The following is a 13,637-nucleotide window of genomic DNA, read 5'->3' as shown; positions in this document are numbered from 1 at the left end:
CGCATTATTCTGATGAGCTCATGTCTCAATAATCACCCACCCACACACAGCCTGTGCTGCTCCATCTCACCAGCAGGCGGCGCCAGCACCCTGCAGTAATGAACATGTGACAGCAGGACGGAGTTCTTCACTGGATGTAAATACAACGTACTGAGTATTTTTTGATGTACTATAAATCTACTGTACATTTCTGAGGGCAATACTGGTGTTTGTCTCGCAGTACGAGTGCAGTGAGATAAATGCAGTGCAGTATAAAGTACGTGGTTTACCTTTGAGATCGAGTACGTTGTAAGCAGAGATGTAAATACCACCAATGGCAGTAAAAGTACACAGAAACGTTGAATAGATACAGAGGTGGTACGTCTGTCCTCAAGGGGGCGCTAAGTGTCCTGTCTGACTGCAGGTTCTCTTTCACTGACATAAATGAGTCTGCCTCCCAGGGGGCATGTCCATGTTTGCCCAGTGGGCGGAGTCAGAGAACATGACAGTGGGCGGAGTCAGAGAGCATGACAGTGGGCGGAGTCAGAGAGCATGACAGACCTTCATTCTTCATTGAAGATTCTTCTTCTTTCATCATGTCGACTCCAGAGAAGCTTTTCACCAACAGCAGCAGAGCCGAGGACGAGGAGGTCAGTTGCACTCAGAACCAGTACTAGCAACTAACTAAAGTACTAGCAACTAACTAGAGTATTAGCAACTAATACTAGCAACTAACTAGAGTACTAGCAACTAATACTAGCAACTAACGAGAGTACTATCGAGTACTCGGGTCTTTTACTGTTTACAAAGTATCAGCATGTCCTTCATCTTTAATGGATGTGTAAACAAAGAACATCATCTTCATCATCATGACGAATGTAAAAGTGATGAAGAGGAGCTGAGATATTCATCATCTTCATCATGAAGAAATCCGTTATGTAAATTCTTCTTCTACTTCCTCCTCCTCTCCACTTCCTGAATGTGTGCAGGTGTATGAAGCGGTGCGCTGGATCCAGCTGGTGATGGCTGTGCTCAGGTCAGTGACTTCATCACCCTCCTCTTTCTCCTCTTCCTCCTCCTGTATACCTTCTGCTAATGTGGCGCTGCGTGTGTTTCAGTGCTCTGGGTTCTGGCTCCATCATCGTCTGTGTGATGTCACTGAGGCTCCGCCCCTCGCCGGAGGTCAGCTTCCTGTTCCACTTCCTGTTCCCTGTCTCTGTGCTCTGGAGGTTTAAGGTGTGACGTGAAGCTCAGACTCAGGACCACAGACTGAGCCTCCAAAAGGATTCTGAGCATCTCATCACATCAATTTAAAGTTGACCCTTCAGACCCTTCATATATATATATATATATATATATATATATATATATATATATATATATAAATAAAAGAGATGCTGTGTGTTTGCAGCTGTTCCTGCTCAGCGTATCCGACCTGCTGCTTGCTCTCTGCTGGCTGATCGGAGCTGCTCTGTTCTCTGTTACTGTGCACTGTGACCACCTGCACACTGTGGAGCAGGTGAGTCACTTCGAACTGGTCCCGTACTCGTCTGAACTGGTCCTCAACTGCATCCTGGGGGATGCAGTGTTGATCAGTCGGGGAGGAACCCCAGCAACAGAACCAGGACAGACGTCATGGACACATTCCTGACCTACATACATTGTTTATCTCTTGGCTCCAAACTACAAAGTGTGTCTTTGTTCTGTCAGATTCTCTACATGGCCTCCTTCTTCTACACCCTCAACTATGTGTTGAACCTCTACACAGGGATCAGAGACCAGTTCTACAGCTGCATCCATGGAGTCCCATTTCAGGTTCCTGCCAACTATCACATTTCTGTTCAGGAAATACAGCGACACTCCAAACATCTGATGATCTCATAGAATATGAAGCTAGCCAAGAGGATGTAGAGCAGTTAAACCTACAAATGAATGCAGCAGGAATATCAAACCAGAAGCATCAGATAGAGAAGAGAAACATCTGTTGTTGTTGTGCGGGGATATTTTTGCCATTAGGAATAGTTCAACAGTTTGGGAGACACGCCACTTTTTTTAAGAACTGGGAGTCACTCTCACACCGGAGCTCTCAGTCAGTCAGTTTAGCTTAGCATAAAGACTGGAAATGGGGGAAAGCCAGTACAATAACCACCAAACAGCCACCATCTTTCATAAAAGGTCAACCTGTTCCTTTAAGACGCAGCGTGTGTTTGTCCAGGTTCCCGGCAGGGTGAGCGCTGCGCTGCTCTCAGGGTGAGTTCAGCTCTCATAGCACTGATGCTCACGCTCGCGGCTGCGCTCTGACCGGCTCTGCTGTCCGCAGTCTGCTTCCTGTCCTGCTGATGACGCCGGTGTTCACACAAGGAAACGGCAGCCAGTGTCAGGCCAACTTCAGCGAGCCTTACAGGTGCGTTAAGACCCGATGAAGCGCGGTGAAGTGTTTACCTGAGCTCACGGTTCTCCGGCCCACCAGGTGTCTCCTGATGTACGACACCTCGCAGCACCGGCAGCCCACCGCAGCCTGCCGCCGGCTGCACGTCTACCGCAGCTCCGTCTTCCTCGCCACCTTCCTCCTCACCCTCCTCGGCATCACAGTGAGTCACGCGGTACGACCCGACGTCCACGAGCGGACCTCGGGTTGAACCGCCCCGCTCTCCTGTTTCAGGTGCTCGTGGTGAAAGCCCGTCGCATATACAGGCGGGTCATGACCTCGAGCGGTTACCTGGGCCACCAGCAGCAGGCCTCCATCCGCCTGATGGACCGACGGATGCTGCTGTACCCGCTGGTCTTCCTCCTTTGTTGGGGTCCAGGTGTGTGTTCCTCTGTTGGGGTCTAAGTGTGTGGTCCTCTGTTGGGGTCTAGGTGTGTGTTCCTCTGTTGGGGTCTAGGTGTGTGTTCCTCTGTTGGGGTCTAGGTGTGTGTTCCTCTGTTGGGGTCTAGGTGTGTGTTCCTCTGTTGGGGTCTAGGTGTGTGTTCCTCTGTTGGGGTCTAGGTGTGTGTTCCTCTGTTGGGGTCTAAGTGTGTGGTCCTCTGTTGGGGTCTAGGTGTGTGTTCCTCTGTTGGGGTCTAGGTGTGTGTTCCTCTGTTGGGGTCTAGGTGTGTGTTCCTCTGTTGGGGTCTAGGTGTGTGTTCCTCTGTTGGGGTCTAGGTGTGTGTTCCTCTGTTGGGGTCTAGGTGTGTGTTCCTCTGTTGGGGTCTAGGTGTGTGACTCCATCTCCCTGTTGTTCCCTCAGCGGTAAGTCTGGCTCTCCTCCGGCTGTTGGCGCCATCGGCGGGTGAAGGTGCGGCCGGCGGCGGCCTCTACATATCTCAGGTGGGTCTGGGGTCCGAACAGCCTGTGGGCCGGTCTATTTACGAGTCTCTTTGGAGACCTTTGATTGACTTCAACAAGAACTTTTGCCAGTCACTTCATACAGAGGAACTCCAACTGACCGCTAGACCTGGAACCCGTTTAGAAAGAGTTATAATCTGTCAAGACATGAGTTTATTTAAGTCAATAAGTAAGTTTCTGTTCATTTTGTGGGACTTCTATACAACCAGAAGAGTTGCCCATGGTGGTCAGGAGAGAGAATGCAGCTTTAACACATGAAGCATGAACTTCTATAAAAGCAGAGGAGTCACCCCCTGCTGGTGGAAGGGTAGCTTCAGTGTGTTTTGTGTCTGCAGGCGTTCACCTCGGCCTCTCAGGGTTTCCTCAACTGTCTGGTCTACGGATGGACTCCTGGACGCCTCCGCCGCGCCGGCAGGAGGGTATTGTCTCGAGACAAAGACACTCAGACGCCTCTGCTGAGGTCGCAGAAGAAGACGAGCTACCAAACACTTCGCACCGGCTGAGACGAAAGACACAACCTGAAAGTGAGAGTGAGCAGGTGGAGCAGGTTTTACTTGAGAGGGAAAACCCGGCGGCTGAAGAAGACATCTTGAACCACTGAGGCGAGAAAAAGGGGAAGAAGAAGAAGAGGGGAGTTCACGACAAAAGGAAACAGTATGTGAAAGAGGTTTGGACGTGATTGGAGTCACATAGCCACTGGGGGGTTGAAGAGGAGGAAGAGGAGGAGCTTCTCCACCGGCGAAGAGCAGGTTGGACATGAAAGGATTTAAAACCAACAGAATCTGATATTGAAACTAAAATCACCTTTAGTTCAGTTTCATCTTGTTTCCATGAAAAGACCTGAAAAAGAACTTCTTCTTTGAGTTTAGAGCCGACAGACATTCAAAGATGGAGTTTAATATTTGTATTAATAACTTTGATGTGAAGGATGAAAGACGCTGGAAACAGACAAAGGGTGCGAAACATGAAACTATGATAATAAAGAGTCTAAAAGTAAACAGAAGTTATTTCTTTCTCAAAATCTTGTGGTGTCTTCTAGAATAAAACGCTGCTTTCTTTGGTTCAGATATCTTTCTTAATATTGTACAAAGAGACGCAAACAACTACAATGAGACGCAAACAACTACAACAAGACCCAAACAACTACAACAAGACAAACTACGAGACGCAAACAACTACAACGAGACACAAACAACTTCAACGAGACACAAACAACTTCAACGAGACGCAAACAACTTCAACGAGACACAAACAACTACGAGACACAAACACCAACACTCAAATTAATGTTTCTTTATCAAATCATAGCTAAGAGTTCAGGTGCTCGGCCACTAAAATCATGTGCGTTATGTCATGTTTGTGTCATGTGTGTTATGTAATCTTTGTGTCATGTGCGGCTCAGAAACAGTGATGCAACTGTCAGGACTCACTCAGGTGAGGAGAGACACTCAGGTGAGGTGACTGTGGGTCAGAGGTTAGCATGCCCGCCTTTCAACCAAAGTATCGGTGGTTTGGCCCCGGCTTTGCTAGTCCATGTTGATCTATAAACCATAAATACCATACATGCCACTGGGCAATGACTGACGAGGAATCAGCTTCAAACTGGAAGCACTTCACGGGATAGTTCATTAGAAAACATTTTAATGGCAAAAAATGGGAAGTAATGTGAGTGTCTTCTTCATATTCTTAATACAAATCAATGTAATATTGAAATACAGCGCTCTCATTGAAGGTCATTGCTGCGGTGCGATTGGTCCATCGGCGTCCGGGGAAAGGGAAGTGGTCATCGTGAACAGACCGGAGCTGCTGGCGCTGACGCCGCCGGGCAGGTATTCAAGATGGAGGATGGGCAGCTGGACAGACAGACGGCGCCGCACGCTGAGAGAAACACGGCCAGGAAGTTAAAGACTAGTACAAGTACAACACTAAAGCAGGGTATTAGTACAACACTACAGCAGGGTATTAGTACAACACTACAGAAGGGTATTAGTACTCCTACTGCAGGGTATTAGTACTACTACAGCAGGAACAAGAGTTCTCACTGTTCAGGAGAGTTGATGCTGTCTGGACTCAAAGGTTCCCTCTCTGGGTTTCTGTCCTCAGGACAGACCTGAGCCACATGAGACCACGTCACCGATCTGAGTCCACCTGAGACCAAACAGGTCATATTCACATGTACATATACATACATACACACATATATATACAACAACATCAGAATCTGGCATTTTTTTGGTGATGGAGCTAACTAGGCTAGCAGTCTCCCCCTGCTTCAACTCTTTGTGCTGAGCTAGGCTAAACACATGAACGTGTGACTTCCTGTCCTTACCCGTGTCTCGTCTCATCGTCATGGGCCGACACGTCTCACACAGCATCAAGCTGATGTTCTCCATCTCCGAGTCCAGCTGAAAGAACACATGAGACGGCGCTGAGCGGGAACTCGCTCACACAGGAAGTCAGCCGGCGTGTCTGCGTCCTCACCTGAGCACAGCGAGTCTTCATCTGCTGGTTAAGGCGGCTCAGCCTCGGCCCTTCCTCGTCCTCGTCCTCGTCCTCTCTCACGGCCGCCTGCTGCGGCTCACCACCGCGGCGCCGCAAGAACTGTGAAGAAAGGAACCCATGGGGGAGTCGTCCCGGAGGATGGAGGCTCCGCCCACACGCGGGCTCAGACTCACACGCGTCAGACGGACACACTGACCTTCGGCCCGAACAGCCAGCTGAGGATGAAGAGGTTGCAGCAGAGGACGAGGACGCCGGTCAGGCACAGCTGCACAGAAGGATTGTGGGCCGTCAGCAGCGACCCCAACAGTGCCGACACGCTGAACGCCGCCACCACAAACACGCCCAGCGCACGCACGCTCCATGCCACCAGGCAGCCCAGACTCTGAAGCAGAGAGGGGGCCGACACATTAGCAGAGGCCAGCAGGTTCTAGGCAGCAGGTTCTAGGCAGCAGGTTCTAGGCAGCAGGTTCTAGGCAGCAGGTTCTAGGCAGCAGGTTCTAGGCAGCAGGTTCTAAGCAGCAGATTTTAGGCAGCAGGATCTAAGCAGCAGGTTCTAGGCAGCAGGTTCCTGTGGTTCTGACCAGCAGAGCAGCTTTGTATCCGCACACGGCAGCGAGCCACAGCTGCATGTTGGAGCTGCCGCAGCACTCAGAGACCAGCTGGACCACCTGGTCCTGGATCACCTGGTCCTGAGACAACAAAGAGGTCAGAGGTCAGAGGTGGTCCTGCTCCTTTATACCTGTAGTCCACTACATTGTACATTTTACTCAGTTACGTGTTTTGTATACAAAACTAAAATACATTTATGAGATTGAACAGTTTCAGACCTTTTGGTCTTGTTTTTACTAAAACCAAGTCTTCTACTTTCACTGAATAAGGCCAATGACACCAGTGTACTTTGACTGTATTTCAGCATCACCCTGCGCTCATACCTGAGGTCTGAGCTGCAGCGGCTCGGGTCTGAGCGGGTCCAGCAGGGTCCAGCAGCCCAGCAGCAGCGCGTCCAGCAGCAGCAGCAGCAGCGCGCAGCCAGCCGGCCGCCGCACGCTGCAGAGCGCGTGAAGCCTCCAGGACCGCAGGAACAGCACGGAGAAGATCCCCGTGAGGCCCAGGGAGCCGGCCCACAGGCGGACCTGTGGAGGGCCAGCAGGACGTGTATTCGCAGTACTATTATGTACAAATACTCCCCTACAAATGACGGCATCTTATTATATCTCAAGTCCCCACAGTAAAATATTATATATCCATTATAACACATGAACAATGAAGTACTTGGTAGTACAGTGAGAGCAGTACTTCAGTAAAAGTACTCGGAGGTCTTCACGGACTCACGGAGCAGAGCAGCTCGGGCGTCCAGGGGGCCCACGAGGCCTGGTCCAGACCGGAGAGCAGGACGCAGGAGGAGGCCAGCAGGAGGCCCAGCAGGAGCCCCAGCTGCAGCAGCTGATCCTGGACTGCAGGCCTGCAGGCATCAATGTGGAGCAGATGGATTCATACCTAACGCAGGATTCATGTTGACGTATCTGCATGTTTATAATCCGTACATTTATGTGAATGTTTGAATATTTAAGCTTAAATTTTGTTCAATTAAATGTTGGAGAAGTACCCTTGTTTACGGCGGAAGACAGTGAGGAAGAGGACGGTCAGAGTGATGAAGATGGTCCCTGCAGCTGCTGAGGACAGCGTGCCGTACACCAGGAAGCTGACGTGCAGCCGCTGCACGAGCACCAGGGTCCGGTCTCTTGCGGGTCCTGGACCTGCAGCAGCAAGCGGTCAGCATCATCCTGATCAACGGCTCAATGAGACGCTCCGTGATGCATTCAGGGACTCACCAGAAAACCTCAGCAGCTGGTTTAGCACTCGCAGCTGTTGGGTGGAAGTATTGTAGTCTCCCACCAGCATGCCCCTGCTGCCTGAGGACACTGCTGATCAGTAATCAATCATATCAACACTGCTGATCAGTAATCTATCATATCAACACTACTAATCAGTAATCAATAATATCAATCATATTTCACTTTGAAGCTGGATCACTTCGATGGCCGTCATTCTCTCTCCGTTACGAAACATCACTGGACCCTGAAACAACAAACAAACAAATACTCATGAATATATATAAACAAATATATGGACAGCAGGCATATCTCAGGTGTGTTTACCTCAGGTGTGTTTACCTCAGGTGTGTTTACCTCAGGTGTGTTCACCTCAGGGGTGTTTACTGTGTTTACATCAGACGTGCTCAGGTGTGTCAAGCTCACCGTGACTCCTTCAAAATGCGTCTCCTTCAGGGCCTCCAGCAGCGTCTTCCGGACGTCCTCCCCAGTAGCGCTCACGTTTCTCTGGCTGCTGTACTTCTCTTGGAGCTTCGCGGCCTCCATCACCTGACTGAGTGCTCTGGCAGCGAGCCAGACGGCGTCGTAGGCGAAGGCGTGGAGGGGGCTGACCTTTGACCCGTCCTGGATCACCTGTCGGAGGTAGGAGTCCTGGTAATCCTGAGGAGTCTGCCCACGTTGAGCAGAGAAGAAGAAAAAACATCAAGTGGGAGTGAAGTTGTGGTTCGAAGGTGACTGGTGGGAGTGAGGTTGTGGTTTCTGACCCGTCCGGAGATCCCCGGGTTCTCCGTGTTGCCGAGCGCTCTCGTCTGCAGCCTGATGGATCCTCCGGCAGCCGACAGCAGACTGGAGGCCGTGCAGTCAGGATCCGGCCCCTCTAACCTCCATCCAGCTGTTCCTCCATCAACAACCACCCACTGGTGCCGAGCTCCCAACAGGTTCAGCCTGTAGGCCTGAAACACAGAATCACAGCTTCACTATGGGCATTGGCTGTTTTAAACTCAACAATAACTAGGACTTCACTAGGGAAGAGACCCTGAGGAAGACCCAGGACACGCTGGAGAGATTGTACCTCCTAGCTGGACTGGGAACATCTCGGGATCCCCAAGGATGAGCTAGAGACTTACGCAACAGAGAACCGAGGACACAGACTCCTCCTCCAACTGGCCGATGACGATCCGAACGTCCTGTTCCTGTAAACAAAGCAGCAGTGAGAAGACGGACTCCAAGAGGTCCTAAACGTCCTGAACTAAACGTGCTCCAGACCTTCAGGACCAGAACCGAAGGTGTTCCAGACCATAAGGTCCTGAAGTAAATGTGCTTCAGACCTTCAGCCTCCTCAAGCTGCTGCAGATGTCTTCAGAGAGACTTTCCCAGACGACCACCTGGACATCGGCCTTCAGCAGCTGTCGGCTCAGGTCCTTCTTCATCTACACCAGAACACACAGAAGAGATGGAGGATAAAGGTAGTGCTGAAGGACCCACCAGGTAGATGAAGGGCCCTCACCTCTGACAGCCGGGGCCCCTCCTGAGTGATCACACCAACTCTGGTCCACCTGAAGCGCTGCAGCAGCTTCACCGTAGCCTGGTTCAGGGCCCGGTCCGACGGCAGCGTGCTGAACAGGTTCCCATTCCACTTCCTGTTGGACGAGGCTGAGAAAGACACCTGAGACACCCGAGGACAGGACGCACCACAAAGTTACCTGTTTGGGATCCGACTACACAGTTCTCGTTTCAAGAGTTTCACAGTGAAAGCATCCTGGAACAAGCTGCAGTGAACGATCTCAAAGCTAGAGAAAGCAGACTAGAGGGAGCGGGCCCGCTGTGTACCTGCAGCAGGTTGAGAGCCGGCAGAGAGCGAGCAATGAGCGGCGTCACAGAAGGACACGCCCCTCCAAACAGCAGCAGGTAGTCTGGCCCCGCCCACAAGGCGTCAAACAGGGCTTTCAGGGATTCAGCCGGGTCACACTGTGAGGACACGAGACACCGTATGAGACCAGTTCAGACCCGTCTCACTTGAGATGGAGCAAGACGGGGGTTTCAACGAGGGTCCATGTACATGTTGTACTTCTACAGTAGTATATCTCAGAGGTACATGGTGTATTTTTACTACATTTATCTGACTGCTTTAGGGATGAATCATAAAGTTTTAAAGAAAGTTTTATTGTAGTACGAGGATATAAAGTAATCAATAATCTAACAACATTGTGAGCATTGTGAGTAAAAAACTCTGGCAGGATTCACACAGACATCAGACTCTGGGGACCCGGTTCCAGGTCCAGGTGACCCGGTTTTAGGGCCCCAGGTGACCCACCTGTGAGTCCAGCAGCTGGAGCTGGATCTCGTAGTTCCCCAGCGGGGCCGGTTGTCTCTTCAGGTCCTGCAGAGCCAGTTGGACCGCCGGGGCCAGCAGGCGGTCCCCGCCCGGCATCATCCACAGCACCGGGAGAGGGTGGCGGACCTGAGCCGGAACCAGATCCACCAGGAGCCCGCAGATCAGCAGCAGCCTGAGCACCTCCTCCATCTTCATGAACCCGGTCCCACTGCTGTCTGCTGCCGATCCCTCTGCTCCTCGTGCAGGGACCCGTAATCCTCAGTAAGCAGCCGGGAGATAAAAGGATCAACGTGGACACCAGATGTCACCACTCCACACCTTGTTAAGATCAGGTGCTGCTGCTCCTTTATACTTTCTGCACCTTTAACTCACCCGAGGAAGAAATCATACTTCCTGCTCTTTTGTATACACAAAATACATACAGACCAGATCCAACAGATCCAGAGACCCAGAGCTGAGGGTCAGCCTGTCAGGGACCCTGGTGCTGAGAGACACCACCACTCAAGTCCACAGGGGGCACCGGAAGAGTTAACCATTCTATAATTCTTTTTCACTTCCTGTTTACATCTTTGATTCTTTCTCACTTCCTGTTTACATCTTTAATTTTTCTCACTTCCTGTTTACATCTTTAATTTTTCTCACTTCCATCATCGCTCCACAGACAGAAAACAAAACACAGGGACAATATTAATAAATCTCTGGAAACATTTTAGTGAAAACATTTTACAGACAAATCAAACAAATCAACATCACAGAACTAAGAATGTCCTCCGTCTCATCTGTCCTCGAGTCCTTTGGGAAGAAATTAATCATGGACACGTTGGGTCCTCTGAGTGTCCTTTGATTGTCCTCTGAGTGACCTCTAAATGTTCTCTGAGTGTCCTGTAAGTAAGTCAATTCTGTCCTTTAGCTTGCTCTCTGGATCGTCCAGTCTGACGTCCGGGTCCGGGTCCAGGTCCCCGTCCTCGTCCTCCTCCTCCTCCTCCCTTCTTCCTCTTGTGTCCTGGTCTCTGTCCGGTGGGTCCTGGTCTCGGGCCGGCGGGTCCTGGTCCGTCCTCCCTGTGGGCCCACAGGGCCCCGTGGCATCCCGGGTCCTGGTAGCCGGGCTGGCTGCGGTCCAGCGTGTCTCTGGAGAGCAGGATCCAGATGGAGGGCAGGTTCCTGCTGACGGTGAGGCTGTCCAGGCCGGCGCCGGGCTCCAACGGGTCCCAGACCTCGTCCACGGTGCAGAACTGCAGCCTGGTGATCTGGTGGAGGCCCGGCACGCGCCGCTTCACCACCTCGGCACACGTGATGGCCTTGGACACGCCACCGCCGCTCGCCGTGAGGACCATCTGTCTGCAGAGCGGCGGGCCCGCATCTTCCCCCTGGGGCCCCGCCTCTTCCCCCTGGGGTCCCGCCTCTCCACCACGGGGCCCTGCCTCTATGCGGCTCAGCGCATACCGCAGCGCATGGCGGATCTTACTGCCGTCACGCACTCGGACCTCCGGCGTGCCGGGGGGGAGAGAGAAGGGACAGACGGAGGGACGCTCCAACGTACGAGTCTTCTGGTAGTTCTCCATCTGAAGAGAGAGAGACAGGTAGAGACAGGTAGACAGTTAGAGAGCCAGACAGAGACAGGTGGAGCGAGGTAGAGAGAGACAGGTAGAGAGAGAGACATCTATAGTAGTACATGTACTTCTATAAACACACAATTGTACAGTACAAGTACTACGTACTACTATTACAAGTACTGTATAGTAGTAAAAGTACTACGTAGTACTAGTTCAAGTACTGTCTATAGTAGTACAAGTACTACAGTCAAGATGAACTGAAATCATGTGACGTCAGTAACCGAGCTACCGTTACCGGGGTTAAGGGTTAACACGGTCGTTGAACCGCGACACCAGAAACGTTAAAGGGAAACCGCCATTTGAACCGAGCACTGGTCATTTCCCTCAACTCACGTGACGTCTGTTGAATGAGCAATAACTTCCTCTCAGCGCGCGAGAAAAGGTCGGAGTTATACAAGGAACGTGACGTAATCTTCTTAAATACGAGCGCACGTGCAGAAGTGAGAGGTTTTACCTGCTGCGTGTTGTTATGGCTCCTAAACGATACGCATGTTTACGTCTTCTCCTCCGCTTCACGTTACCGTCAAACAACGACAACTGTCGCAAACTGACGTCACACAGTACAAGGCAGCAACGCTCTTGAGTGGATCAGAGAAAAGTCCACCTTCACTGCCGTAAAAGTACTAATACCACACAGTAAAAGTACTCTGTCACATGTAAAAGTACTAATACCACACAGTAAAAGTATAGAAGAATACCACAGTATAAACTACTCTGTTACAGTAAAAGTACTATAATAACACTGTTCTGTTGAGGTGTAATTGTTATTTAAAAGTAGACTTAAGCCTTTCCTCTTTAAAAGTTTATAGTTAGTGCTGGTTCAGGTCTATAGTTAGGGCTGGTTCAGGTTTATAGTCAGTGATGGTTCAGGTCTATAGTTATGAGTGGTTCAGGTCTCATTACCATGGAATCATAAAGGACACATGTTCAGTCGGTTTCATTTATTTACACAGATTTATTCATCAAACATTTCTTTTGTAGGAACCTGATCCCCACCTGGGTAACGTACAGCGGACCCCATAATCCATTCGCCTTTGGGGGGCTGCCAGACCTGCAGAATGAGGTCTGAAGAGACACTGGTGCTCAGAGACACTACACTACTACTCTAGTCCACAGGGGTCGCCAGAACCCCTTTAGTTCTCAGGAACCCCTCTAGTTCACAGGGATCACACAATTAACTTAATGAATTAACTGGTCAGAAAACAATTAAATATATTGTTACACATGTAAGACGCGTCTTCGTCCCCTTAATGAACATAAAGACGTCTCAGTGATTTAACTGAATAAATAACTTGACACGTTGACCTCCAAGTGTCCTTGAACAAGCTACCTTCCTGTGGACAGGAAGTGCTGTCAACGCTTACGCGTTCTCTCAGGAGTTCAGGTCTCAAGATGCAACGCGCTACACGCTTCAAGTCTTTATGCTATGCTAGGCTAACAATGTCCTAATAGCAGCTCCGTCTCTGGTTCTCCTGTTGGTTCTCTCCTTAGCTTGGTTCTCTGCTCAGCAGACTCCCCGTCAGTCCTTGAGGTTCTCCGTGTCGGAGGAACCCTGCTGGTGCTTCGTCATGCGTTTGCTGAAGACGGGGTTCTCCTCCTGGTGCTTCTTCATTCGCTTGCTGAAGACGGGGTTCTCCTCCTGGTGCTTCTTCATTCGCTTGCTGAAGACGGGGTTCTCCTCCTGGTGCTTCTTCATTCGCTTGCTGAAGACGGGGTTCTCCTCCTGGTGCTTCTTCATTCGCTTGCTGAAGACGGGGTTCTCCTCCTGGTGCTTCTTCATGTGCTTGCTGAAGATGCGGGCGCCGCTCAGGTCCTTCTGGCACAGGCAGCAAAAGTACGGCCGCGTGTCAGCGTGCACGTCCACGTGGTAGCTGAGCTCCAGCGCGCGGCTGAAGCTCTTGCTGCACAGCGGACACGGGAACCGAACCCCCGAGTGCGTGAGCTGGTGGCTCTTCAGGGAGCTCTGCCGCTTGAAGGTCTTGAGGCAGGAGGGGCACTGGAAGGGCCGGGCTTCGCTATGGACCTTCTGGTGCCGGCGCAGCGCGCTG

General features: G+C 51.0%; 4 protein-coding genes across 11 annotated transcripts in view; 1 reads left to right on the top strand and 3 right to left on the bottom strand.

The window, feature by feature from the left end:
* Nucleotides 1-546: 546 nt before the first annotated feature.
* tmem116 (transmembrane protein 116) lies at nucleotides 547-4,285 on the top strand. 2 transcript variants are annotated; one of them, XM_068570492.1, is made up of 11 exons: nucleotides 547-629; nucleotides 969-1,015; nucleotides 1,098-1,161; nucleotides 1,391-1,498; nucleotides 1,690-1,794; nucleotides 2,195-2,229; nucleotides 2,300-2,383; nucleotides 2,450-2,570; nucleotides 2,642-2,786; nucleotides 3,210-3,289; nucleotides 3,643-4,285. In XM_068570492.1, exons 1-11 carry the CDS (start codon nucleotides 576-578, stop codon nucleotides 3,808-3,810), a joined length of 1,011 nt encoding a protein of 336 aa, XP_068426593.1. In that variant the 5' UTR covers nucleotides 547-575; the 3' UTR covers nucleotides 3,811-4,285. The 2 variants fall into 2 exon arrangements, with proteins under 2 accessions (XP_068426593.1, XP_068426592.1); XM_068570491.1 differs by having other exon boundaries at nucleotides 1,098-1,215.
* A 748-nt stretch (nucleotides 4,286-5,033) lies between these two features.
* LOC137781713 (gamma-aminobutyric acid type B receptor subunit 2-like) lies at nucleotides 5,034-10,165 on the bottom strand. The gene is made up of 18 exons (XM_068570634.1): nucleotides 9,956-10,165; nucleotides 9,472-9,609; nucleotides 9,149-9,307; nucleotides 8,970-9,071; nucleotides 8,769-8,834; nucleotides 8,406-8,594; nucleotides 8,068-8,310; nucleotides 7,828-7,888; nucleotides 7,642-7,722; nucleotides 7,416-7,566; nucleotides 7,142-7,271; nucleotides 6,742-6,942; nucleotides 6,391-6,498; nucleotides 6,006-6,191; nucleotides 5,789-5,908; nucleotides 5,637-5,712; nucleotides 5,350-5,455; nucleotides 5,034-5,185 (listed from the first exon to the last, which is right to left on the bottom strand). The coding sequence occupies exons 1-18, from the start codon at nucleotides 10,163-10,165 to the stop codon at nucleotides 5,041-5,043; spliced, it is 2,472 nt and encodes an 823-aa protein (XP_068426735.1). The 3' UTR covers nucleotides 5,034-5,040.
* A 498-nt stretch (nucleotides 10,166-10,663) lies between these two features.
* Nucleotides 10,664-12,178, bottom strand: rpp25l (ribonuclease P/MRP 25 subunit-like). 3 transcript variants are annotated; one of them, XM_068570819.1, is made up of 2 exons: nucleotides 12,044-12,178; nucleotides 10,664-11,538 (listed from the first exon to the last, which is right to left on the bottom strand). In XM_068570819.1, exon 2 carries the CDS (start codon nucleotides 11,536-11,538, stop codon nucleotides 10,870-10,872), a length of 669 nt encoding a protein of 222 aa, XP_068426920.1. In that variant the 5' UTR covers nucleotides 12,044-12,178; the 3' UTR covers nucleotides 10,664-10,869. The 3 variants fall into 3 exon arrangements, with proteins under 3 accessions (XP_068426920.1, XP_068426919.1, XP_068426922.1); XM_068570818.1 differs by having other exon boundaries at nucleotides 11,923-12,063; XM_068570821.1 differs by lacking the exon at nucleotides 12,044-12,178 and adding an exon at nucleotides 11,825-11,933.
* A 347-nt stretch (nucleotides 12,179-12,525) lies between these two features.
* The window catches only part of LOC137781814 (oocyte zinc finger protein XlCOF6-like), a 3,396-nt gene continuing 2,284 nt past the window's right edge, over nucleotides 12,526-13,637 (bottom strand). For all 5 annotated transcript variants that reach the window (XM_068570815.1, XM_068570814.1, XM_068570813.1 and 2 more), the window contains one exon: nucleotides 12,526-13,637. This exon is cut by the window's right edge and continues 247 nt beyond it. In XM_068570815.1, the coding sequence (XP_068426916.1) occupies nucleotides 13,109-13,637 (529 nt within the window). In that variant the 3' untranslated portion in view covers nucleotides 12,526-13,108.

This window comes from Clinocottus analis, unplaced genomic scaffold (assembly GCF_023055335.1).
Source record: "Clinocottus analis isolate CAN_PGR_092001 unplaced genomic scaffold, fCliAna1.0.p SCAF_9, whole genome shotgun sequence".
Taxonomy (NCBI): Eukaryota; Metazoa; Chordata; class Actinopteri; order Perciformes; family Cottidae; genus Clinocottus; species Clinocottus analis.
The sequence above is the reverse complement of the archived record's forward strand: the minus strand, read 5'-3'. Positions and strand labels throughout refer to the sequence as shown.